Source organism: Anolis carolinensis, chromosome 1 (assembly GCF_035594765.1).
Source record: "Anolis carolinensis isolate JA03-04 chromosome 1, rAnoCar3.1.pri, whole genome shotgun sequence".
Classification (NCBI taxonomy): Eukaryota; Metazoa; Chordata; class Lepidosauria; order Squamata; family Dactyloidae; genus Anolis; species Anolis carolinensis.
Window position 1 is genome coordinate 300,118,374 of NC_085841.1, and position 24,535 is coordinate 300,142,908.

The 24,535-nt window shown below is 39.2% G+C and overlaps 1 protein-coding gene and 1 long non-coding RNA gene across 2 annotated transcripts in view; one reads left to right on the forward strand and one right to left on the reverse strand.

Moving 5' to 3' along the window:
• Positions 1-24,176, forward strand: part of cd82 (CD82 molecule) — an 88,680-nt gene extending 64,504 nt beyond the window's left edge. The window contains exons 3-9 of the mRNA XM_003214626.4: positions 686-758; positions 3,537-3,661; positions 4,781-4,855; positions 13,884-13,991; positions 19,636-19,824; positions 20,524-20,607; positions 21,957-24,176. Of these exons, the coding sequence (XP_003214674.2) occupies positions 686-758; positions 3,537-3,661; positions 4,781-4,855; positions 13,884-13,991; positions 19,636-19,824; positions 20,524-20,607; positions 21,957-22,034 (732 nt within the window). The 3' untranslated portion in view covers positions 22,035-24,176. The remainder of the gene's footprint in view (positions 1-685; positions 759-3,536; positions 3,662-4,780; positions 4,856-13,883; positions 13,992-19,635; positions 19,825-20,523; positions 20,608-21,956) is intronic.
• On the reverse strand, positions 579-3,568 carry LOC134295444 (uncharacterized). Its single transcript, XR_010002011.1, has 2 exons — positions 3,433-3,568; positions 579-806 (listed from the first exon to the last, which is right to left on the reverse strand). It is a non-coding gene; the product is annotated as an uncharacterized LOC134295444 (long non-coding RNA).
• Positions 24,177-24,535: the final 359 nt, after the last annotated feature.

Genomic DNA, 24,535 nt, shown 5'->3' on the forward strand with positions numbered 1-24,535 from the left:
TTCAGGGTCATAGTCCAACACTTAAACCACCACACTACACTGGTTCTCTCATTGGTTAGGATGACCACATAGTATAGAGAAGCATTTTACTTCCCAAATAACAAAGTGGTACTGGTGTAGAAGAATATTATTTTGTTTCCCTCCCTTCCAGAGGTATCTCATTGAGACAGTTAGAAATGGCTCTTTATGAAAGAGAATGTGGGTCTACCTAGTAAAGAGGTTCCTAAACGAAAATTGGGAGAGAGGAGTTTGCTAATCTACAAATGGGCCACTTTTGAAATATTTTGGAATGTATTTGGGAATTATAACTCTGTCCATTTGTGCTTTTAAGCTACAATGATGTCCTCTATATTTGACCTAGGATAAGGTGGTCAGACAGGTTCAGTTTCCCACAGCTCATGCTATATATCTTCACAGCCACAGAAATACTTTGATCCATCAGGGATGAAGGATATATAAAAATACTTCTAACAAAAGAGTAGGAATTTAGAGAAGACTCTGAGCTCTTGTAGTTCATCACCTTATCTTTTTTTCCTGAATCCCTTTCCTGTACTGTACCTGTTTTTTTAAATGTGGTATTATAGATAGAAAAAGCATTTATTTATTTTTACCAAAGTGCTGAACAAGTATATGATATGAAATTCAAAACTGTATGTAGCAAAAGTAACCAAATCTTGTTTTTCAGATCTTGGGTGCTGTGATCCTTGGCTTTGGAATATGGATTTTGGTTGACAAGAGTAGCTTCATTTCAGTTCTACGTAAGACAACTTTTCTGATTTTTTGGTTGTTTTCATCTGTTGTAGTCTCTGGAAGAAAAGGAATGTCATATAATTCTTACTAAATTGCAAAAGGAAGTAGATCTGAGCACAATATCATTTTCTGATAGTGATTGGAAACATAGGTGGCCCCCTGCTAGACTTAGATGAGCCTTCAATAGCTAATCAGCTTTTTTCTTGTGAAGCTACATCAGGACAGAGTGGGAGCATGAGCCTCAAAAAGTTCTCTGCTCTATAGTAACTTTGATTCACTTCAGTAAAGGCCTTAGGACAAACGTGGGGGGAAAGAATCTGGCAAGTTAAAGCATTTTTGAAAAGAACTTCCATGTCCCCTGGGTTGTTCCTATTTTTCAGGTTTACATATTTTTATTTGAATCACTGTTCCCTCAGAAGGCAGAAATAGCCAAAAAAAGTGTGTGTGTGAATTAAAAGGTGTGTTAAACCAAGCTGCCCCCGCTTTAAATGTGTGCAGCCAATTTTAGAATGCAGAAATAGCTAAGGGCTTGATTTGTGACCTGGATTTCCCCCTGTGGTCTGGAACCAGAACATACAGCTGCATATGCTGAACCTCTTGCCCACAGAGCCACTGAGATTTCTGCCTGTTTGGGCTGCCAAAGGCTTTGGAGCCTTCAGTGTGTGGATTCCTTTTCATTCCTGTCCTCCCCACTTGCAATCTGGCTGGTCAGGCAGAGGTTTCTGCTTCTTTCCTTGCATTTTCCAGATGGAAACTTTCTCAGCTCTCTTTATTTCTCCTCCTCCCGCTCCACTTTTTCCTTGGTAACCTTAAGAGCAAAGTCTAGGAAGGAACTTTTGCACAGCTGGGCATTTCAGTTTGCTACCAAAGAGGCCTCCCTCCTTCCCTCCTGCTCTTGTTCTTATCTGGCTTTCCTCCCAGAAACTAGAAAGAAAAAAGATGGTGCAAAGGGGAGTAGCAGCAATTTGCTAACAGGGCATATGCAACTTCTTGGAAGGCCAAGGTGCATAGCATGAAGATGCCCTATCTTTCTGCTATCATCTTTGTAAGGGCTTAACTTATGATATGGATGGGCAACTTGTGGATATGGTTGTGGGTTTGTAGTATGGTGAAATTCTAAATACTCCTGCCTGAACCGCATCTCTCAGGAATTCATATAATTTTGCCGTGGCAGTTAGAGTGGAATCAAAGTTCTACAGTTATGTATTATGAAAGTGCCCCTGGTCCCTGCAGCTATTTGGGACTGCAGCTTGAATCAGCCCAGGCCTGCATGAATCATGAGAAATGTAGGTCAGAAGATATGAAGAGAATCTTTATTGTCCACCTCTGGCCTAAACAATTAGAAAGTCAGCGATGTAAAGGTGGTCATATCAGGTCATTTGGATCATTGTGGCTCATAGTGGTAGTCTACAGACCAGTACCAGTGTCTGAGCTATCAATAGCCCATCTACATAAAGTTTCCAGGAAAGAAACATTTGTAGTCAGTGGGCACAAATATAGTACCAGTTCACACCACTTGTGTCAGGGCTGTTCGTTCCCCACATCAGAGAGCTTAAGAAACAATGATCTGGACAACTGACACCTAGGAAAACTTTGAACTGGTTGTAGGGCAGGGGTGCATAGTGTGTAGCCCTCCAGATATTGGACTACAGCTCCCAATTCAGCTAATCCAATAGAGCCATTTAACTGAAGCCAAATAATGAACAAGGCTTGGTCAGTCCTACCCTGTCGTATGGGGCTTTTATATTTTTGAATATCTTGTAATGTCCTTTCCTCCCTTCATATTCTCATTGTGCCTAAAACAGTTGTATGGTTGACCCCAGCTTTATTAGACAGGGGAATGATCCTGCAAAAATCCCTAACTCCCATCAGGTCTAGATCAAGGGAAGTAATGGTGCCTCTCTGTTCTGCCTTGGTTCTGCCTCACCTGGAATCCTGTGTCCAGTTCTTGGCACCACCATTTAAGAGAGATATTGACAAGCTGGAAGGTGTCCAGAGGAGGGCAACTGAAATGATTAAAGGTCTGGAGACTATGGCCTATGAGGAGTGGCTTAAAGAGCTGGATATATTTAGCCTGCAGAAGAGAAGATTGAAAGCAGACATGATAGCCATGTCGAAATACCTGAAAGGATGTCATAAGGCTTGTTTTTTTTGCTGCCCTGGAGACTAGGAGTCGGAACAATGGATTCAAATGACAGGAAAGGAGATTCCACCTGAACATTAAGAAGAACTTACTGACTGTAAGAGCTGTTCAGCGGTGGAACTCTCTGCCTCAGAGTGTGGTGGAATCTATTTCCTTAGAGGCTTTTAAACAGAGGCTGGATGTCCATCTGTCAGGGGCTCTTTGATTGTGCTTTTCATGCATGGCAGGGGGTTAGACTAGATGGCTCATGTGGTTTATTCCAAGTCTATTATCCTATGATTCTGCACATACAACAAAATCCAGCTCCTCTTGACACAGAACTCTGATGGTGACAGTGATTATGACATTTATTTATGTCCTGCTTTTTTCTCCATTTAAAATTCAGCAGCTTACAACGTGTAAAGAAACACTGTTAACATTCACAAAATACAAAACATAGGACAGATTTAAACTAACAAGAATTAAAACCAGTTAAAGTCATAAACAATATTTTAAAACCTGGGCATAGAATTCTTAACTAGCTTCTTACTGTGAAGTACCTGTAACTCTGAAACATCATCTTGGTTTCCTGGGAATGACGGGATGTACAAATTAAGCTGAAAAAATTTGTTTTAATTTCAGTCATTTCTCTCTTCATTTCCAGAGACCTCCTCATACTCATTAAAGGTTGGGGCATATATTCTCATCGGAGTTGGGTCTGTCACAATGTTGATGGGTTTCCTTGGTTGTGTTGGAGCAGTCAATGAGATTCGATGTCTCTTGGGGCTGGTAAGTGATTTTCTCTTCTTGCTGCTGATGCTTGATGGTTCTTCCTGACTAGTTAGAGAACAAGGTTGGTAGGAATGCCTTTTACTCCAAGTGGTAAATTAGCAGGTGATAGATAGGTTAGATTACACTTCATCAATTTCCAAAGAAGTACCTGTGTTATCTCTAGCAGCCAAAAAAAGGAAAAAGAAAGGGGGGGGGGGGGGAGAGAGAGAGAGAGAGAGAGAGAGAAAAGATTCCCTTTGTTACAAGTGCAGTAGTGAGAACTCTTCTGCAGGCTGAGTATCCTTTATTGGATATGCTTTGTACCAGCAGTGTTCTATATTTTGGATCTTTTCATATTTTGGAATACTTACATATACATAATGGAGATGGGGCTCTAAATACAAAATTAATCTGTTTCAAAGGTACATGAGTATAATGTTTTGTTTTGTATTTTGTAACAAATGCATGAAATTGGGACACATGGCATCCAGTTTAGAGCAGACAGCCCCTACCCATTTCAGATAGATGACCCCAAGTGATTTGTGCTTCTTGCCTTTAAAAAAATGAAATGCAGTATGTATGCTTAGTTTTGTGCTCAGTCTGGGTTGCAGTCAGTGGCCAGGCATCAGCTGCACTTGATTGATCAGGCAAAAAGACGAACTGATATTTCTTGCTATGAATGAGATCTGACAACCAGCACATTAGTATGAAAGCATTTAATATACATCGTTCTGTGACCTTGTACCATTATACCTAACTATGATTCCATAAGGAGCCAGAGCTCTGAATGAGCAAAGTCCAGAACTCCACTCTCTTCATCATCCCTCTGTGGTATTCTCCCGATAAGATGCTGTCGGAGAAACTGCCATTTTAAACTACTTTTTCTCTAGAGCTGACTAAATGATTTCAAACTTGCCTGATCCATTTTACATCTAAATAAGGCTGATACAATCCACTTTTGAGCTCATCTAAATAGCCCAGTTCAGACTGGCTTTTAACCTAAGTAACTGCATAGCCCTACTTCTAATTTCTATACCACCGAAACACACGCACTCTGGAATATGTGGAGTTGTAATGTGATGTCTACAGAGATAAGTGTACCTAATGTTAGTAATACCTTTCATTCCTTTTTTTTAGTACTTTACCTGCCTGCTGTTGATCCTAATAGCCCAGGTAGCAGCCGGTCTGCTCATCTACTTCCAGCGGAGTGCAGTAAGTGATGCTCTCTTCTCAATCTGCTTCTGATGTGCTTGAGAGTGTTCTTATCAAACATTCCTACTGTGTGCTCCTCGTTCTGAGACAGAACTCAAATTTCTCTTCCATTCTGAGCTAGTTTTTAGTAATCATGTTTTTATAACAAGAACAACAACACATCAACAACAGCAAAACTTTATTTATATACCACTCTATCTTCCATGGAGACTCATGCGGTTTACACATGGTAAACATTCAATCCCAACATACAGCATACAACAGTCCAATGATAAAACAACAGTTTAAGCATAATAAAATTTGAAACAATGTGTTATTTAGGTATAAAAACAGTTTCAGATTACTCAATTGGGTGATTCAACAACCAATGGGCTTAATTTCCGAATAGAACAAGATAGCTGTAAGAGGTAGGATAAGAGCCAAACAATAAAAATAACATAAAGCCAGGGGCGAAGTGTGAATGGATAGCAAGGAGCTATCCATTGCTTATACAGTTCTTAAGCAAACATTGCTATTGAATCTGTGTTCCTTTCAAAATAATTATATGGCTGTAGTTCTACCATTTCTGCACAGTTTTCATAAAGTCAAAATAAAGTTTTCAAATAATACAATGCTGTGTCAAAGTAGGTAATAGATACAGTTTGAGTTCGGAAGAGATGCTCCTTCAAGTGGTAAAAAAATCTGTCACATAATGTGTCTTATTTTGTGAATGGCCATTAGAAGATCAACATGGGCTTAATTTGCAGGGGTGATTATTGAAGCACATATTGTAGGAAATCCTGTTGTAGAAGAAAAATGGGTTTACAGTGGGCAATACACAGTCTTACATGGCTTTTATAGAACAATTGAAATACTATCCTGATTTTATTGCGTTATTTCTCCTGTGATTTATAGAACCAATGTTATGCAGTTAAACTGTAAGCCAACCATCTGGCAGTTTCCACTGATTTTTAAGTACCAGAAATGTCAAAAGTGAAATATATTGTTGATCACAAACTAACCAAAACTGGATTGCATTGAGATGTGTTCATTTTCAAGATTTGATCATTTCCAAAGCAGATGGGATAGGAGGAGGGAATGATTGGGGTGAAGAGGTGTATTATTTTCCTTTTGTTTTAATAAGGAACATTTTAAATCCCATTTTCAAAGCTGCTTACAAGCAGGGACAGCAATTAAATATAAAGCAACAGAAATGATAGAATTGGAAACACAGGCAGATCGCATACACCAGTCACCACTGTATACTGAAACCTGGAAGAATGCAGAGAGTCTTTTGTGAGATTTTGGGCTCAACAGCCAGCAATTTACAAAGCAATCCCCTATATACTCATGTATAAGTCTAGAAAATCCCAAAGTGAAGGTTGAATTATCCACAGGTCAGTGCAAGCCCTATACTTAACTCTTGTTGAAAATGGAGCCCTTCTCTGAGAAGAAACACGAAAGCAAGAGTTTAGTCTGTCCTAGGAGAACCTAAAGCACACACTGATTCTCCCCACCTTCTCCTTTTTCCGCTGTGGCACCGCTTCTGGCCTTTTTAAAATCTTGTAGTGGGAAAATGACAGTGTGGCCATGGGCAACTGGCCCCCTGAAGTGTTATTGGGGCTTTCCCATCTTTGCGGAATGATCCTCAACTTATCCAGGGCCCAGAGATCATATCAACATCTGTAATTTGGGTCCCAAAATCTGCCCCTATTTTTACATGAGGTTGACTTGTACATGAGTATATATGGTATTCTTCTGACTTAATTATTTAAACTTGGTTATTATACCTTTCAAGTGTATCTTCTACAACATGTTATCTTGGCTTTCAAGCCAATGCAGCCTGCCATTGGCATATAGTTAAAGGGTTTTCCATGGGCATGAATTGAGCTTTCACAATGGCGTCCTTCCAGATCTCCTCTCCACCAATCCTTTGCCCAATCCAGATAGCTGCTTCAGGTAGCTGCCCATAGGGATCTGGGTTAATTTGTTAACTTTCTTTATTTTTAAAGCATATTATTTCTGGCAGCAGGAATAGATTTTCTTTATCATGAGTAAACTATTTTATTATTGCTGTTTTCTGAGCGTTTTCTTTCTGTGTCTTTGAAGTGCAGTAGGCCTTAAGAGGTTCTGTGAAGCTAGTCTCCCTTTCCCTTCCTCTTTTGCAGAACCTTTCATTTTCATTTCATTTGTCATATTTTCCTCCATGTGGTAAAGATAGAGACCCATATGTGCAGATGTTGGTGCGGGGTTGCTCTAGCAACAGGGGCCAGTTGGGAAGCTTAGAGGTTTTTTTCTCCTGCATATAGTAGGGAAGCAACTTTGGAAACACCACAGAACTCTTCTTGACAGAAAAAAAAAATCTGGCACACCAATCTGTTCTCCCCACTTGGGCTCACTTCCAGCTAAAAATCTGTCTGCTACAAGAGAAAGTCATCCTCGGCCCCTTCTTTCTTCCACAGATCTGAGTCACAGCATTCCACAGCTGAGTGTGTTAATATGAGGAAAAGGCAATGTTCCCTTAGTTTGTACTTTAATTAAATTCTAGCTTTCAAACATAAGCTTTATTACAGATATCTATATTTAGTATTAATTTTTTTACCTACCATCTATGATACTTGTCTTGGAAATGTCAAGCCTTCCAACTATGTTCCACAAGTAGATAGACTCATGAATTGTAGAGTTCTCCACCGGGTTTCTATTATTGTTCCGCTCTCTTGGAGTTAAATTTGCTTTGAGCTTAATCTCCATGTATGGGTATTATTGTCATATAATCTTCATGGTATAAACTGGCATTTGAACCCAGGTCCCTCCACTCAAAGCCCACCTATTGTACTACCCGATTTGTGTTATTTCAATTATGTGTTCATATAGAAGCTTTAAGAGATATCTAACCTGACATATTTAGTATAAGGACCTAAATATCCCAAAGGCACCAAATCCTGTCTGATCCTGGAAGCTAAGCAGGGTCATCCCTGGTTAGTACTTGATTGAGAGACTGCCAGCAAATGTCAGATTCTTTCAGAAGAAGGAATGGCAAAACCACTTCTGAGTATTCTTTGGCTAAGAAAGCCCTATGAAATTCAGGGGATCACTACATGAGTCAACAGATGACTTTGAAGAGATGAAGACAAAAGAACTAAAAATAGAAACAGAAGCTCTTGAACTTTGACTTGTAATCCAGTAAGCTGGTTCTAAACAGAAACTTTGACCTCTGTGTCACTTTCCAAAGTGCACAGGTTCTTGTCAAGAGGAAATTATGAAACTTTTTCCCTGTTACTAGTTGACTTTATAATTGGGGCCATGAAATAGTAACCCAAACATTTATATTATACACAGTTTATGAGATAAGATGGCATTTGGCTAGGATGACAGTTTTTGGACGAGCAGTTCTGGGGAGGGGGTCTATTTCCACATACTCACTGAACTAGGAAAAAGAAAGTAGGCTAGCATTTTCTGAAATTTCTACCTGTTGGCAGTATCCTATAGGAAAGGAGTGGGAAATAATGATTGAGTACAGAAACAAGGCTTCTCTACAGCCCAGATGATGCCAAGTCATTGGCTCCTGGCTGGCTAAATGTAACCAGTTTTACCTGCTTTGTATTTTCTCCAGTTTGAATTGGAATGGCACAGGCTAAGCTTGGCTGAGCCACATAGATCAAGGGACGTGTTTTTCTAATGAGTTACTCATGTAACTACAGTAGTTACTTTCTGCAGTAATGAATCAAGGTCATTTTCTCATGTGATAGCCATGACTATTGTTTATTTATTTTTTAGAAGAAGGGGCATGTCTGTTATAGATTACCAAGTGTGATTTCTGTGTCTGAGTCTAGGTAAAGGGTCACATGAGTGCCTCATGCAATAATTGGACAGGATTGCTTTGTAATTTCTTTGCACTTGCTGAAATAACTGAATTGGGTGTTTGGGGAAACCAGAGAACTCTTTCTTACATTTTCAATAGCACAGTAGCAAAAGTAATGGTAACTTGTTTTTAGCAAGTAACCCAGTGAATGACTTGTGTAGTTTGAAGGAATTAGACTGTTGTAACTTGTTGGGTTGTCAAATTAATGCATAAAATAGCATGTTGTTGTTGCTGCTGTTATCTGCAAGTCATTTCTGACATACAGCAACCTTAAGCCAAATGGGGTTTTCTTGGCAGAAATTGCTCAGAAGGAGTCTTCCCTTCGCTTCTTTTGAAAATGTGATTTGCCCAGCATCACCCAGTGAGTTTCCATGGCCAGCAGGGATACAAACCTTAGTCTCCTTGTGTCTGAGTTCAACACCTCTAACCATTACACCATGTTGGCTGTCATGGAATACCTAGTTTCTTATAAAAGATCAACTCTGCTTGAGCCCTGCAGCTTAGTTGCTTCCCAGACCCACCCTGGGTCACTTTCTTCTTTGATAATTGTTGAGGGGAAAAGTGAAGTCAGACTAGTAAGAATATCACTGATATTGCTGAAGAGCAGGAACAGCAGGGTCCCCTTATTGATGTTTCTGGTTAGAAGAATGTGCGGAAGAAATCTCCTTACACTAGAAAGAGGCATCTGTGAATTCTTTTTGGCCCAGATGAGGAACATCTGTGAGTTGGGTTAGGTCAGGGTGCCATCTTTCCTCACTTTAACAGCTCCATATTACAGGAAGGACTTGCTCATGGTTGGCTGAACTTTCTGCACACTTATATTTCTGGTCTGTTAAATATCATTTAGAGAATAAAAGTTATTTTGGACTATGGCTCCCAGAATCCCCTAGCCCAGCATGGCCATGTTGGTTGAAGGGCTTCTAGAAATTGCAGTCCAAAACATGCTCCCAAGCTATACTACCACAATAAGTACCCCAGTGCTTAGGTGTTCACCATTAAAATGCTTTGTCATTATTTTCATGTGTGATTGAAAGAAATAGAAGTTATGGCTACAAGGTCACAGTTGGATTGTTCTTTCCTTTACTTTTTAAAAACCCAGGATCTAATTCCTTCAGATCACCATTAGGAGTACTTCCTTTTTTCAGAACTCCACATTATCTGGATGATAGAATTGCAAAAACCTGAAGTTCCATGTATATCTATTGCTGTGATCTCTTGTTCCATTTCCACTGGAGCAACACTAAAATGTGGTTCTAACCCTATAGGAAGCTAGGAAATATGAGCCCATGGGGTTGGGTGGGAGAGGAAATGTGCAGGTACAAAGTTCATGCGCATAACACAATGTATGGTCTTTGTTTAACTGAAGGTTTTTTATTTTTTAAAGAGAACTATAAGCCAAATTACTTAAAGAGATGTTGCACTAGAGCAGGGGTCCTCAAACTTTTTAAGCCGAGGGCCGGTCCACAATCCTTCAGACTGTTGAGGGGCCGGATTATCATTTGAAAAAAATACAAACAAATTCCGATGCATACTGCATTTGTCTTATTTGTAGTGCAAAAACAACAACAACAACAATGAAAGAACAATACAATATTTAAAAATAAAAACAATATTAACCAACATATATTTATCAGGATTTCAATGGGAAGTGTGGTCCTGCTTCTGGCCAATGAGATAGTCAAGTTAATTAGGGTTGTTGTTGTTGTTGTTGTTGTTGTTGTTGTTGTTGTTGTGTGCCTTCAAGTCATTTCAGATTTTGGGTGAGCCTAAGTCTAAAATTTATTTATTATTTATTTACTGCATTTATTTACTACATTTGTATCACACCCTTCTCACCCCAAAGGGGATTCAGAGTGGCTTACAAATTATATGTACATACAATATATTATATTATTAGCATAGCACAATATTAGCATTATATATTACTATATTGAACTATACCACTATACTGTAATATTATTAGTAACATTATATGTAATATAGAATATATAATTAATATTATTATATGGTATTATTATTAGTGTTATATTGTATTACATTATAATATTATTATCAACATTATATGTATATACAATATATTATATTATAAAACTGAGGGCGGGGGCCAGGTAAATGACCTCGGAGGGCCACATCCGGCCCCCGGGCCTTAGTTTGGGGACCCCTGCACTAGAGGTATGTGTGGTGTGTGTGTTTGTGTAAAAGAGAGACTTTTAGAAATTCACCATAGTGGCTAGTATAGAGCTTTTCAAACATTTCATATTGGTGGCACACTTTTTAGACATGTATCATTTTGTGACACAGTAATTCAGTTTTACTAGAAAATAGGAGGTTAAACCAACCCCTTATAAGAGATATGGAACTTACATAAATTGTAATGATAAAAAGTATGAGGACACAACATATCTCATGAAATCCTTTAATTTATATTTAAATATATACATTTCCAAGTTTTTTTGTCATTTCTTATTGCATTTGTGTAATATACCAACTTACCGCAGCCAACACACTTAACGTGTTGTAACACAGAGTTTGGAAAGCTCTGAGCTAGTACATGAGGGATGTGGTTGATTGAATATTTTATACTTGTTAAAGGAAGCAAGTCCCATCCATGGCAGTACCTAATAAGAGGAGACAGGACTCCATCCATGTGGAAAGCATGTCACCTGTCCAAGCATGAGGAGCATCTGTGTGTGAGAGAGTGGAAACTGGCTTTAGTTATGTGGAAATAGCACTCCTTTGTAGTTCAGTTCCCTATTCTAATTCACATGATCCAAAAATGACAGTTGAAAACCAGATTTGTGGGACTAGACTCTGGTGAACCCAACCACAAATGAATCCCTGGTCATTCATGCTTAAACAAGAATACTAGGCATTATACTTTAAACTGGGTGGAGAACACTTTTTCCCCCTGACATTTTTGAAAACAGCGTTTTTAGATTTGCCTGCAAAAGAAACCATATTTTCTTCCCACCACACAGTGAAGGAGAACAAAAGCCCCTTGGCTCACTGCCTTCTATGACTTGTGACAAAGGCAGCCAAGACCAATCACGTTAGCAGCAGGAATCAGGTCAAGTTGCTTCGCTTCTCATCCCTTTCACCCTCATTGGGGTGGGGGGGGGGGGGGGAGGTTAGCTACACAAATGGAGTGCCAAGAGGGCTAGATGTCAGCTGTGATGATAAGAAGATGTGTGTGTGTGTGTGTGTGTGTGTGTGTGTGTGTGTGTGTGTGTGAGCTACTGTATAATTTCCTTCCATCCAATTGCTTTGCCAGTAGGAATTCATGAGCAGATGTTGTAGCTTCCTTCAGAGCAGCTTTACTGTGAAACAGTCTGCACAGTAAATTCATATTGCTCAGTTGTCTGCCTAGGCAAAGTGGAAGGTTTATCAAAGCTGTGAGCAAACCCCCAAATGCTAAAGACTGCATTTGAAATTTTTATCTAATTGCGATAAGTCGTTGTGGGTAGCAAGTCTTTCACCACGACCTGGTTTTCTGTTTGTTTGCATTGGACTGCTGAATTGTTCAGTTGGTTTTGAAGAATTGGAAGAAGAGCTTCCCTTAAAATAGGGACATGTTGGCTGGATAGTTTTACAGCAGTTAGACTTAATAAGCTCAGGGGTAGAGGAATCTGTTTACTGGAATAAATGTAGTGTGAGACTGGAAGGCAAAAGGTTGAAGAAACCTGTGAACGCATTGCTAACAAGAGACAGCCTCTTTGTGCACAAACATAAGAGGAGCTGTGCTTCATCAGACCACAAACATATCTACTCTAGCATTCTATTTACACAGTAGTCAACTAGATGACAATGGGAAGTTCATAACACGACATGAACACACATATTCCCCAGCAACTGGCCTACAGAAGCATGCAGCCTATGATACTAGAAGCAAAATATAGTCACCACAACCAGCTAACTGACTACCTTGTACTCCATGAATTTGTCTAACCCAAGTTGATAGCCATTATTGCATTTTGTGGGAGCAAATTCCATAGTTCAACTGTGTGCTGAGAGATTGAGTGCTTTTTAATGCCATTTGGTTTCAGCAAGTGACCCTGGATTTAATATTATGAAACAGGGAGAAAATTTTCACAACCCATTTTATCCACACTGTGCACAATCCATGCTCTCCTCGCTTGCTGTTTTTCAAAGCTAAGCAGCAGTCCTAACCATTGTAACTTTTGTGTGCGTGCAAGTTTCTGTAACTTTTCATCATTTTGGCAGACCCCTTTCTTCACATTTGCAGCTTTGCAGCAATCAGAACTGTACACAGTATCTTATGACTCCCTTGGCATAGAGGAATGTTGTTGCCAAACAATGGGTTTTTCCTTGTGTGGAAGCAGCAGACTTGTTTACAGCAACGGGCAAGGCCCATTGTTCATTGGGTTGATTTTATGATGGAGCAAGATAAATTTAGACTACTATAGGTCGAAATTTCCTCCTTTAAAAATTCCCTGTGAAACTAAGGTAGAATCCAAGCTGACACATATAGATGAGAACACAAAAGACAAGAACCCATGTTTTGTGCTGGTTGAAATGTAATCTAGGTTTGTTCTTTGGATTAATATGAATCTTAATAATTTGTTTAAAATAAAATTCAATAGTTATTCTCACCATTGCCAGAGAGGTGTCACCAGAGAATTGAGCATCACAACTGACTAGTATTTACCCAATATTTGAAGCTACAGAGCTGGAGAGTCTTGTATTTAATCTCTACCACTGTTAAAATTTGGAGGAACTCCAGGGTTTTGTTGTCAGCTGTGTGACTATAGTGCTTGGAGAGACTTGGTCATGCAGAGCTAAGGGATGGGGAGGGTTAGGTGTCATTGCTTGAGAGTGTTCAAAATACCTTGAAATGACTTAATTAATTTGCCTTTCCCTTGGGAAAAGCTGTAGGGTGTGTGGACTCTGGTGCCTTGGACACCTGCAAAATAGGTGACCCAACTATACATTGTCCATTGGTCCTTACCTTGAGAAAGGACTTGGAAAGTGAAACAGAATGTGCCTGGAGATGAACTGGCAACCATAATCTGTCTTGATCATCATGGTCAAACAAAAACTGTAAACATCATCTTCTTTAGAAGTTCTTATGTAGTATATGCTGCTCTTTATAGTGTTCAGCAGTGAGTAGTTTTTTAAAATAAATGTTGAAAGATCAATGCTTAACCTTGTTTGTATCTTCTTCATCAGCTCAAAGCAGAAATGGCAGGGATTGTTGGTGACCTTATCCAGAATTACAACCCTTATGATGAAAGCAATAGGAACCTTGAGACTGCATGGGATTATGTCCAGACACAGGTAAGTTGCCATGCAAATGTTGGTGATAAAGGGAACCAGTGTAATATTAGTACTTGCTCAGAAAGCATGGTTGTTATGTCAGCTAACATAAATTTATAAATTAATACTTCCATTTGAATAATAGCAGTATTAATTTGCTACAAGGGATATGTTTTGGTGGAAGTGAATTGTAAGGTAGTGTCCTGACATGATTGGTGCACACCACTTTCCAATTATACTTGAAACAAAACATAACATTTTGCAGTTTAAAGTGGGGTCTTACCAATGAATGGACATGCTGTGATAAGACTATCTTTTGCTTCTTCTTTGTAGCACTGTGAACTTTGCAAACCACTTTACCTAACTTATTGTTTACTTGCATCTCTCCTTTTCACCTGGTGGCAGTTGTGATTACCTTGGCTCTAGAGATGACATATGTGCTTTCTGTTATGTGAGGGCAATTATGAAAGGACACTAGCATGTGCACATCCTACACAAGAAAACTGTTCTGAGAGTTGCAAAATGGAAGTCATTGGTCTAGCCCCACAGACAGACAGATCTTTTATAATATTTCAGGAGCAACCTATGTCGTATTTTTAATATAGGTTGGTACACAAGCCAGTGGTTCCTACTTGGGACCACATATCTACCACTGAGCTGAAAGCTAGGAGGCACCATATTTATGAACTGATGGGGATTGTACATATGGCTACCACAGTTTGCATGAACATGAATGTCTGTATTGAGCCACCATGGTTTTGTAAATGACAGCAGGCAGCTCTGATGAAGAGTTGCCAGTTCTAATGAATGAGACTTCTGCATAAGAAATGTGTGGGGTTGAAGAGTAGCATGGATTGCCCCCAGATCATGAAGCAATTATAAATCTAGTGAAATGTATTTGAAACAGTCATTTGTGTATTTTCTGCTGCTGAAGACTAAATTTTCATGTAACTCATCTTTTGAATATTATTTATTATGCTGGAAGATGTTTATTCTTTTAGAGTAAGGTGTTTAAATGTAGATATTCATTTTGAGGGTTAACAGTCCTACTTTTTCACTTCTGGGAATTTTGGAACTTATTTATTTAAATATCCTGTAACTTGTGAGAGTCAATTTCAGAAGGCTGAAAGTACCGACTGCCATCTGGTTTGTTCAAGCTGCTTGGCAAAAGCTTCCTACAGAACTTGGGATTCACCAAGCTGAACATGCCTCACCATCTGATCTGTCAGATGTTTGATATCCCCTCTCTGTGTTTGAAGTTTTTTATGGATCATGGGATTTGGCTGGCAGGAAAGTTGCAGAAGCAGGGCATTTGGATTGACATCCATGATTTGTGAGCACCAAAAGCAGACCTGGTAGGTCACAAGCTGTGTCGGCCTGGCTTAGATCTTTGTGCAAGACAGGTCAGTAGGCTAAAGTTCTCAATGGTTTATGTAACCTGTGGATTGGAATTAAGAGCTGAGTTCATTTGGGGGTTAGCTTCTCTAATCCTGCTGTTTTCAGCCTGTACTATGAAAACTAGGTTTCCGGTTTGTAAGTCTAAGTCAATGTATTTCCACACTTTCTCTTGCTCAGTCTCTTGTCAGTTAAAGGACAGCTCCTATATGGAGGTGCCAGCCTTTATGAAGGGGGCTTTTGAATAACTAAGGGCAGAACATTAATATGAGGAAAGTTTTGGAAATCCTACTTTTTGTTACATATAGCTCTGCTGCTGAAAACATATGTCTTAGACTTTTCATAGTATTGCTTTTGGGATAATCTCCAAATTGATGTTTGAGTAAGGATAGTTTGTTCTTCTGCCATTATTTGATATCCTTCAGGCCTGGACAGTGAAGAAAGTTGTCCAGGAGACAATTCATTTGAAATGTACTGGAGAAAGTTCTCCGTATACAGTGAACTTCCAAAATGTCCAATAATTGTGCCAAAGAGGAAATCAAGCCTGAACTCATTCACTTTCTCCCTCTCTCTCAGAAAGTGTGCTAGATAGAGAGAAATATGTTGGGAGAGCAATACAGAGAAGATACTGAAGTGATTCTTTCTTTCTGAAGTCAGTTATCAGTTCTTTATCCATTCTGAATACAGTATTATTTATTTTATGAAATGTATATTCCACCTTTTTCCTGACATTGGAGTGAAAGTGGCTCCAATATCCTTTACTCCAAAGACCTTTCATTACCTTCATATGCAAGGATTATTTTTTCCTGGTTTAGGTTACGTGCCAGTCACACCAGAAATTCACTTTCTCTACTCTTGTTGCCTCACCAACCAATACAAGCTGGACTTCTCCAGGCTCACAGTACAATCCTCTAAACTCTCAAGTTCCAATTGCATTTCTTAAATGTATTCTAGAACTTTTGTCTCCACCGTTACCAGACCGTCATCATTTGCAAGGGAGGGTTATAAAGTTAGTGCTTGTGACTCTCATTTTCCAATTAAAAATAATGGGGAAAATTCAGATCCAATTTGAGAAAAGCTTCAAAAGAAGCTAATAAGCTTAAAAGAATAGTTGTCTTTATCCTAATATGCAAAAGCCAGAAGGCTGCTTCCACCCCAGAAATGAAAATTATGGTTTATGCAAACCAGCAAAGAAAGAAATTGAGGAAGCTTCTATACATGAAGTGTATTTATAGCAACCCAACCGTGGTTTGATTGTTAGACTTCAATGGCCTTAAAGCTGGTTTATATAGTATTTACAGTAGAGTCTCACTTATCCAACATAAACGGGCCGGCAGAATGTTGGATAAGTGAATATGTTGGATAATAAGGAGAGATTAAGAAAAAGCCTATTAAACATCAAAATAGGTTATGATTTTACAAATTAAGCACGCAAACATCATGTTGTACAACAAATTTGACAGAAAAAAATAGTTCAATATGCAGTAATGCTATGTAGTAATTACTGTATTTACGAATTTAGCACCAAAATATCACGATATATTGAAAACATTGACTACAAAAATGCTTTGGATAATCCAGAACGTTGGATAAGTGAGTGTTGGATAAGTGAGACTCTACTGTACTTCCCAATTATAGTACTTTAAATTAATTTAACAGCCATTTTATTGGAGTAAATCACAACAGCCCATCTGGATGGTAGTTTACCTTTCTCCATAAATGAAAGTTCTCTCTTTTCTTAATTTCCAGAGTTTGGGCGTATTACTTTTTTGAATAGAACTCCCACAATCCCCAAGTCAACAAGGCCAATAGTTTTCTGAGAGTTATAGCTAAAAGTTTTCTGATATCTACTTATTCCACAGTTCACCTAACTGTTGAAAAAGGAGACGAATACAAGAGCTCCATCTTTTGGAGATTTACTGTTATTGACACTTGGCACTCATGTCCTAAGGAACTAGTTTGACTTGGCATTTAAGAGGAGAACTGAACAACTACTGTTACTTCCCTGATAACTTTTACAATGCCCACCATTGGACTTATGCTGGAGAACCAACGAGCTGAATAAATGTTGCCAGTGGTATGTTTCCATCAGTTGCTGTGCAAACCTTTTATAACTTCCAGTGCTTTGAATGTTAGTTCAGTAGCAACTCTTTCAAGAAAACCTTATTCAAGGATCATCACAAGTCAGAGTTTTGTGGCTGTTGTAAAATGTATGGATGAATAATTGGTCCAAGTGAAACAGCTCGATTTTGTATATAGCATTCTTGATAGACTTTGCCTACATGAAGACATCTTGGAGTTGGACATTAAGACAACCTCTTTCCTAGCATTGCAGTACCGCTGGCCTTAAGAGCTGTGAGATGAGCTTGCTTCAAAGAACCTCTAGGGCATCATTTCCTAAATAATCTTCCATATTTTTTGAACTTCAACTCCCAGAATTCCTAATAGTTGACCAACGTGGCTAGAGATTCTGGGAGTTGATGCCTGAAACAACTGGGGGGCCAAATAAATGATCTAATCAGAGTAGAGGTAATCCACTCCCAAGTAACAGATCCTAGTTCTAAATTAGTGTAACAAGGAAAAGCACTCTGGGTTTGTTTGTTTTTTGCAGTGTGAACCAGTACTTTTGATAGGTGCTATACCAGGTTTCTGTAGTAATACATTTGTTACAGACGTTAAGAGGAACTCAGCTGCCATGTAGCGTGAAGACTTGGAAGTGGTTTTGTTTTGTTTTCCCGTGTCTTTCTCAACAGCCAGTACTGTAGTATATAGGCATTGCTGAATCTTTGAGAAAGTAATCTTTCTACAAGCAAGATAAAATGTATAAATTGAATGTATGTATGTGTATGTTAAACAGAATCCTTGTTTATAGCTCCACAGAGGAGGCTTTGCCAATAAACAGTGTTGAGCAACTTGCCTTTTCCATGACTTGTAGAAGTGAAAACAAAATAGTCTTGAAGTGGGAGAGAAGAATTTAAATCATTATTTTATTATTATTATTATTTTGGAGGCAGCAACTAAATAAGCATTTCTGTCTTCTTTTTCTCTCTGTGGCAGCAAACTGGCATAGTGAGAGTATGGTGCTCCAAATGTTATTGAACTGCGTCAGCCCTTAAAAGCATAGTGAGGGATGATGAGTATTCAAGTTCACTAACCCACAAGGGTCCATACTTTTTCCATCCCTGAGCTGCACCCATGTCTGGACTGTACTACTTTAGATGGAAGGTGGGAGCTAGTTTGTTTGAATGTTCCTTCCATCAAGAACATTTAAACAAAGGCAAGATGAAAAAACAGTGAAACTGAGACACCTTTGTGTGATCCAGGCTTGTCATGTTGCTTGTAGAAATGCTATAATCACTTCTTTTATGAACTAAACCCATCCAAATTGGATAAATTTTCTCATTATAACACTGTCTTGTTATTGTTTTTAACTGTTCCTCTTTTATTATCTTGGATATCTTGACTTACGAGGGATATCCAGAAAGTAAGGTTACAAGACTCCTTTAAAATACAAAGAATGAATATATTTCAACAAAACTTACATGCATCATAGTATAGGCACTACACCACTTTCCCACATAATCACCACTCTGCTCAATACACTCTTGTCATCCCTGGGATGGGTTCCCTATGCCTGTGTCATGGAAGTCTCCCCCCAGAGGAAGCAGCAGCAACAGAACCGGAGCTGGGAGCGGGCAGTGGGGGCGAGGAGGGGAGGGCGGCGATTCATCCTCTTCCTTCTCCTCACTCCAGCACGGCTCATCCTCACCGTGGCACAGCTCGTCGGGGGGGGGGGGGGGGGGGGGGGCTGGCAGCTCAGGGAGCCCCTCCAGCCAGGAGGCTGCCTCGGCCTCACCTCCGCCGCCCCCTCCCAACTCTAGCTGTGTTGCTGCTGCTCCCTTCGGTGGGGGATTTCTATGACACAGGCATAGGGAACTCGTCCCACGAGAGACAGTGTGTGTTCAGCAGAGTCGTGATTATATGGAAAAGTGGTGTAATGTCTATGCTATGATCCTTGTAGGTTTTGTTGAAATATGTTCATTCTTTGTATTGTAAGAGTCTTGTAACCTTACTTTCCAGATATCCCTCATATTTTCAGCTAATCTGCTAACATATTAGTAATACACTTCCTGAGAATTGTATTAAAGAGAGGTGTGTATTTAAAAAACACTCCAATAAGTAAAACAGAATATTGGAAAAATATAGTAAACTCAACTTGTACAAGCAAAATTATAGTGTGATGTATTGATTCTTATGATTTTTTATGTAGCTGTCTTGTTGCGGATGGGCTGGACCAGAAAATTGGAAAAACAATACAATTCTGCAGGAAAAAAATGAGACATCCTACCCTTGCTCTTGTAGCAATGACTCAGTTGACCCAGCGGCAGAGGTGGGCTTCTGCCCTTTGGAAAATACTCCCAACACCACCACATTTGAGAGCTGGCCAGTTAAAAAGCAGGTGAGTGTGTCCTAACTCTGTAGAGTCCCATTTTGAAACCTCCTGTTGCAGGCTTTCAAAAGAGAAGAATTTGGTTGTAAAATGTCAACAAATGACTGTCCATGTTTCTTTCTCTCCTACTGTGATAGAAGCTGTTTGTTTTCTATATGTACCTAATTTATCAGAGCAAGAAGCCTAGAATCAAGAGCTCTCCTAAAAAAGAAATCAAAATGTATATTAGGCTAATTATTATTGACCAAGCCAGCACCAAATAGACTTTAAGGAGCTCTTCAGCAGAATGGAATGCAAACAAAGCTGAATGTGGTAGTGGTAGGCAGGTTGATATGGAGCAGGGGGACACTGGCTGATATTAAAAATGTGGGGTCTGTTTTTAAGATGAAACATAGGAGATGGTTTCAGACATTCAACTTCCATTGCATAGTCGTAGCTTTCAGAAAGTCCTTAGCTTTTAGTAGGCCTTGGCATTTCCCATTTTAAAAGTATTGCCTGTCAAGTAGACATGAAGAATGGTTTCTGTGATTTCAAAGACATCCAGAGTAGACTATATTATGTTAGATTAACTAGTGGCACAAGACAGTGGATCATATCTAAAACTATCAGTCTTAAGAAGAGAAGTTTTATTTTTGGCTTTATTTCTCGAGCATTTTGCCCCTTTGGGATTCATATCCAAGTCAGCATTTTATACTTCTTTTTTCCCAGGGGTGTATGAAAGGTGTGCAGAACTGGTTAAAGGAGAACCTCGGCATCATTCTTGGAGTCTGCACAGGTGTTGCTGTCATTGAGGTAAGCTTTGTTTTTCCTGTTGTTTTACATAAGACACCTTGGGCTGGTTCTGAATCGCATAAAGTTCCTACATGTGTAGCCACTTTTCTTCCCAAAGTGAGAAGAGTGATAGAAACACAACGGGGGGGGGGGGGGGGGGGGGGGGTGATGCTGATATGCTCTTCCTTACATATTCTTGTAGGAAGTGGATAAATAAATATACATATTTGCTTATTGACTCCAGGGGCCTGCAAATGTTGCATGGTAACCTAAGATGGGAAAGCCTGGAAAACAAAATGGAAAAATTGTGTGTGTGTGTGTGTGTGTGTGTGTGTGTGTGTGTATATATATATATTGTTTTTTTCCAAAGCCATTTTTTTCCTGAAAAAATGGAAACGTGTGTAGAATATGTTATTTTCCAATTGTAAATAATATATCTGTGACATGGTATTCAAACTATATATCATGAAGACCTTAATGAAAGATTTCTGAGACTTTTCGTTCCTACACATCTTTTCAATTTTTCTAAAAAAAAGAATGACTTTGGAAAAAAACGGAAGAAACCTGTTTTTCTCCCAATTTTTTCAGCTCTTTTTCCCAGGCCTTCCCATCTTGAGTCCTGAGCTGGGGAAAAAGTGGGATGCACTTTATATGACTGGTTGGTTGTTATTCATTTTATGTCCATAATTATTGTAATGTTTTATTGTTGTCTATTTTAGGGTGGATTGATTTTATTGTGGTATTGTTTTATGTATCAATTATGTAAATTATGTTTTCCTTTGATATTTATGCATCCTGTATTTCTTGCACCGTATGCATTGTTCCATTACAAGTGCTTTGTAAGCCACCCCGAGTCCCTTTTGGGAGATGATGGCGGGCTAGAAATAAATGTTGATTATTATTTATTATTATGTAAAGTAAATTAATATAAACTGATATTCTGAGGGTCATCATTCCTCTCACACTTTGTAGTCTTTCTCTTATATAGCCAGCAGATCCCATCCTTAGTGATGTAGCCACCATCATGTCAATCATGTAATTTCCTTAAGCAGTACATTTTTCTCACTGAATGACTTATCCAGACTGCCAAATGTTGGGAAGGGGTGGTTTTTTTCTTTCTGTACTGATTTAACCCCCAACCCACCAGATTCAAATCATCTTCCAAGTGTTTTTATTCTTGTTAGAAAAATAACTATATATCTATATCAGTATATTCTTCTCCTGGTATTTGGAATATGTCAGGCAGTGAAATGTCTTGGATTGGTCCTGGTTGTGAGTGCGAGTTAAGGGATTCCATTCCAGGACTCACAATAAGACTGCGTTCTGTCCAGAGTTGACTTGATCTTTTCCCCTTTTTCCCCTTTCCACAGCTCCTGGGAATGGTGCTCTCGATCTGCCTCTGCAAGAATATACACACTGAAGAGTACACCAAAGTGCCCAAGTACTGAGAGACTGTTGGCCTTACGAGCGGCCCCAGAGCAAACGCAACATTTGCTTCCTTCTCATACTCAGACTGTCTTCATCATTCACCATTCCTCCTTTGACACCCAGCATTGCTGCAGATCATTTGGGCTGTGCTGTAGCCATGGATTTTCTAAGGGATCAGGGGCTTGGGCCAGTCCCTTCATCAGTTTTGACTCTTCTATGAAGCAGGCCATTTAAATCTTACTCAACTCATGTGATGTCCTGCAATTGTACTGCCAGCACTATGCTTAGAGATAGCCTCTTTCTTATTTTTATCCACTTCTGACCATTGTGAGATGCCTCAGAATGCTCCCCTTTTCCTCTTGTTTTGAAGCTCTTTGCTTCCATTGATATATGTACATAACTAATTATTTTCCAGGGCAGTGGGTACTTTTGGTGGCTTGGGGGTTTCTTGTGAATACATACATGGTAGAAAGGAGAATCCTGTCTCTGGTTCTGTCTTGTGTTCCCCGATGTTATTAGATAACAACTCCCACAACCAATAGTTATGGTTAGTGGGAATTGTACTCCCAACAATATCTGGAGACCCACAGATGAGAACCACTAGTCTAGTTAATCTGATGTCTCTGTCTGGTTTGGTGTCACTTCCTCGAATCTATTGAGTTGTCTTTTGAAATTGCGTTTGCATTGTTGGCTATATTTTCCCCATTACACACACACAGCAAAGATCTTCAATCACCAACTGCTCAATCGTTGACATTAGTCAGGTTAAATATTGATCCAGACACAAGCTTAAGATTTCAGCCGCTATCCTAGGGTCAAAGAGTGTGTGGCCCATTAGGAATGTTGGATTTCTTTCGTCTCTGCCACATACGTCCTCCCTTCATTTACCTTGGATACACTTTAGAGACTGCATGTGTATAGCATGAGTGAGTCTGCACAGGTTCACCAGTATATGTTCTTGGGTTGCCAACTTTTATAGAAGCGGTGATTGAGATTATATATTTTTGTCCCAGTATGATTCTTATGTAGTTCTAGTCTCTCTTTGTCATGGTGAAAGGATCCCTAGAGTTGATGTCTTGTACTGTGGATGGTGGGCAGCACTTGTTCTGGAGCATTAGAATACCTTTGCTGACGAAAGCAATGGATCTTCCCTGTTGTCTTGCACCTTGTCTTGGAAATTGCTACAGTTGCCAGCAGATCCAGAGGCAAATACTATGAGATTCTCTGTAATGAAGAAGCTTTTGAACCTAGCAGCTGTAGCAAGTTCTTTTTGTGGAGTGATTGTACAGAGGGCAGTACGGTCTTGCAAATGAAATTCCTTAGGAAGAGAGAAATGCCTATGAGAAAATAGGGATCACATTCGGATCAGCAACTGTCTGTATAGCAGTGATTCTTGTAAAGAGAGCTTCCACTTTAAGAAGGCAGATACGGAAATCCTATTGGATCCAATTGGATAAATGATCACATCCTTTCATATGTGAGCCTCCTTCTCACGCAGGTTGGTAAGCCTGTGCACTGTAGCTGGTGTCCTGGTACAACATGGAAGAAAATAAGACAATTTGCCCTGAGTGAAAAATTCAACAGCCCTAAGGTAGTAACTCTAGAGGTAACTGTGAAGAAAATTCTCTCTCTTTCGATTTATATGTTTCTCCACAGCACTAATGCTACTCTTTCTTGAGTTGCAAAGTGGTTGTAATAAATGCAAAAAAAATATCACTTTTTAAAGAGTTTATCATGCTAGAATATAGTGACGTAAGAGGGATGGGTAAGTCATGGAAAATGTTTGATCCATCATTAGCTTTCTTTCCCCTTCAGGTTCTGGCAAATAAAGTTGGAAAAAGGGATTTTCTTGGAAGTGAGTGTTTAAAGTTTGCTCTTTATTTTCCTCCCTCAAGCCTGGTGTTTTATTTTTTGAACTGATTGTAAAGTTAGGTTTTGTATTCACCTCTTGTGCTTCACTTGATAAGCTGCTTCACTGAAAAGCTGTTTATGCAATGGTTCTTGTTCTCTTGGATTCAGCTCAGAACAGAAGCAAAGCTGAGCCCATTCTGGATTTCTTCCTTGTTTTTAGAAACCTCTTCCAGATGGAAGAAATGCATGTACAGATTTAAACAAATAATGGGTGGGTGTTTCGGTAATAAAAATATTTGCTTAAAAAAGTGCTTACACATCCTCTGTGTCTTTCTACTTTTGAATGTGTTTTTGAATGGAGTTAGAGTAGTGGTTTTCAGCCTGTGGGTCCTCAGGTGCTTTGGCCTACAACTCCCCAAAATCCCAGCCAGTTTACCAGCTGTTAGAAGTTCTGGGAGTTGAAGGCCAAAACATCTGGGGACCCATAGGTTGAGAACCATCGAGTTAGGGGTTTTTTTAAAAAAGAAAAAGAAGAAAAATGTCAAAAAACTAATGAAACTCTGCAATATAGAATCTAACACAATACATTTTTGCTTATACTTTCTTTTCAAAATCAGAGCTAGGTTGTATATTAGTGGTTATGGATTCGCTTAACCCATAAAAGTATTCC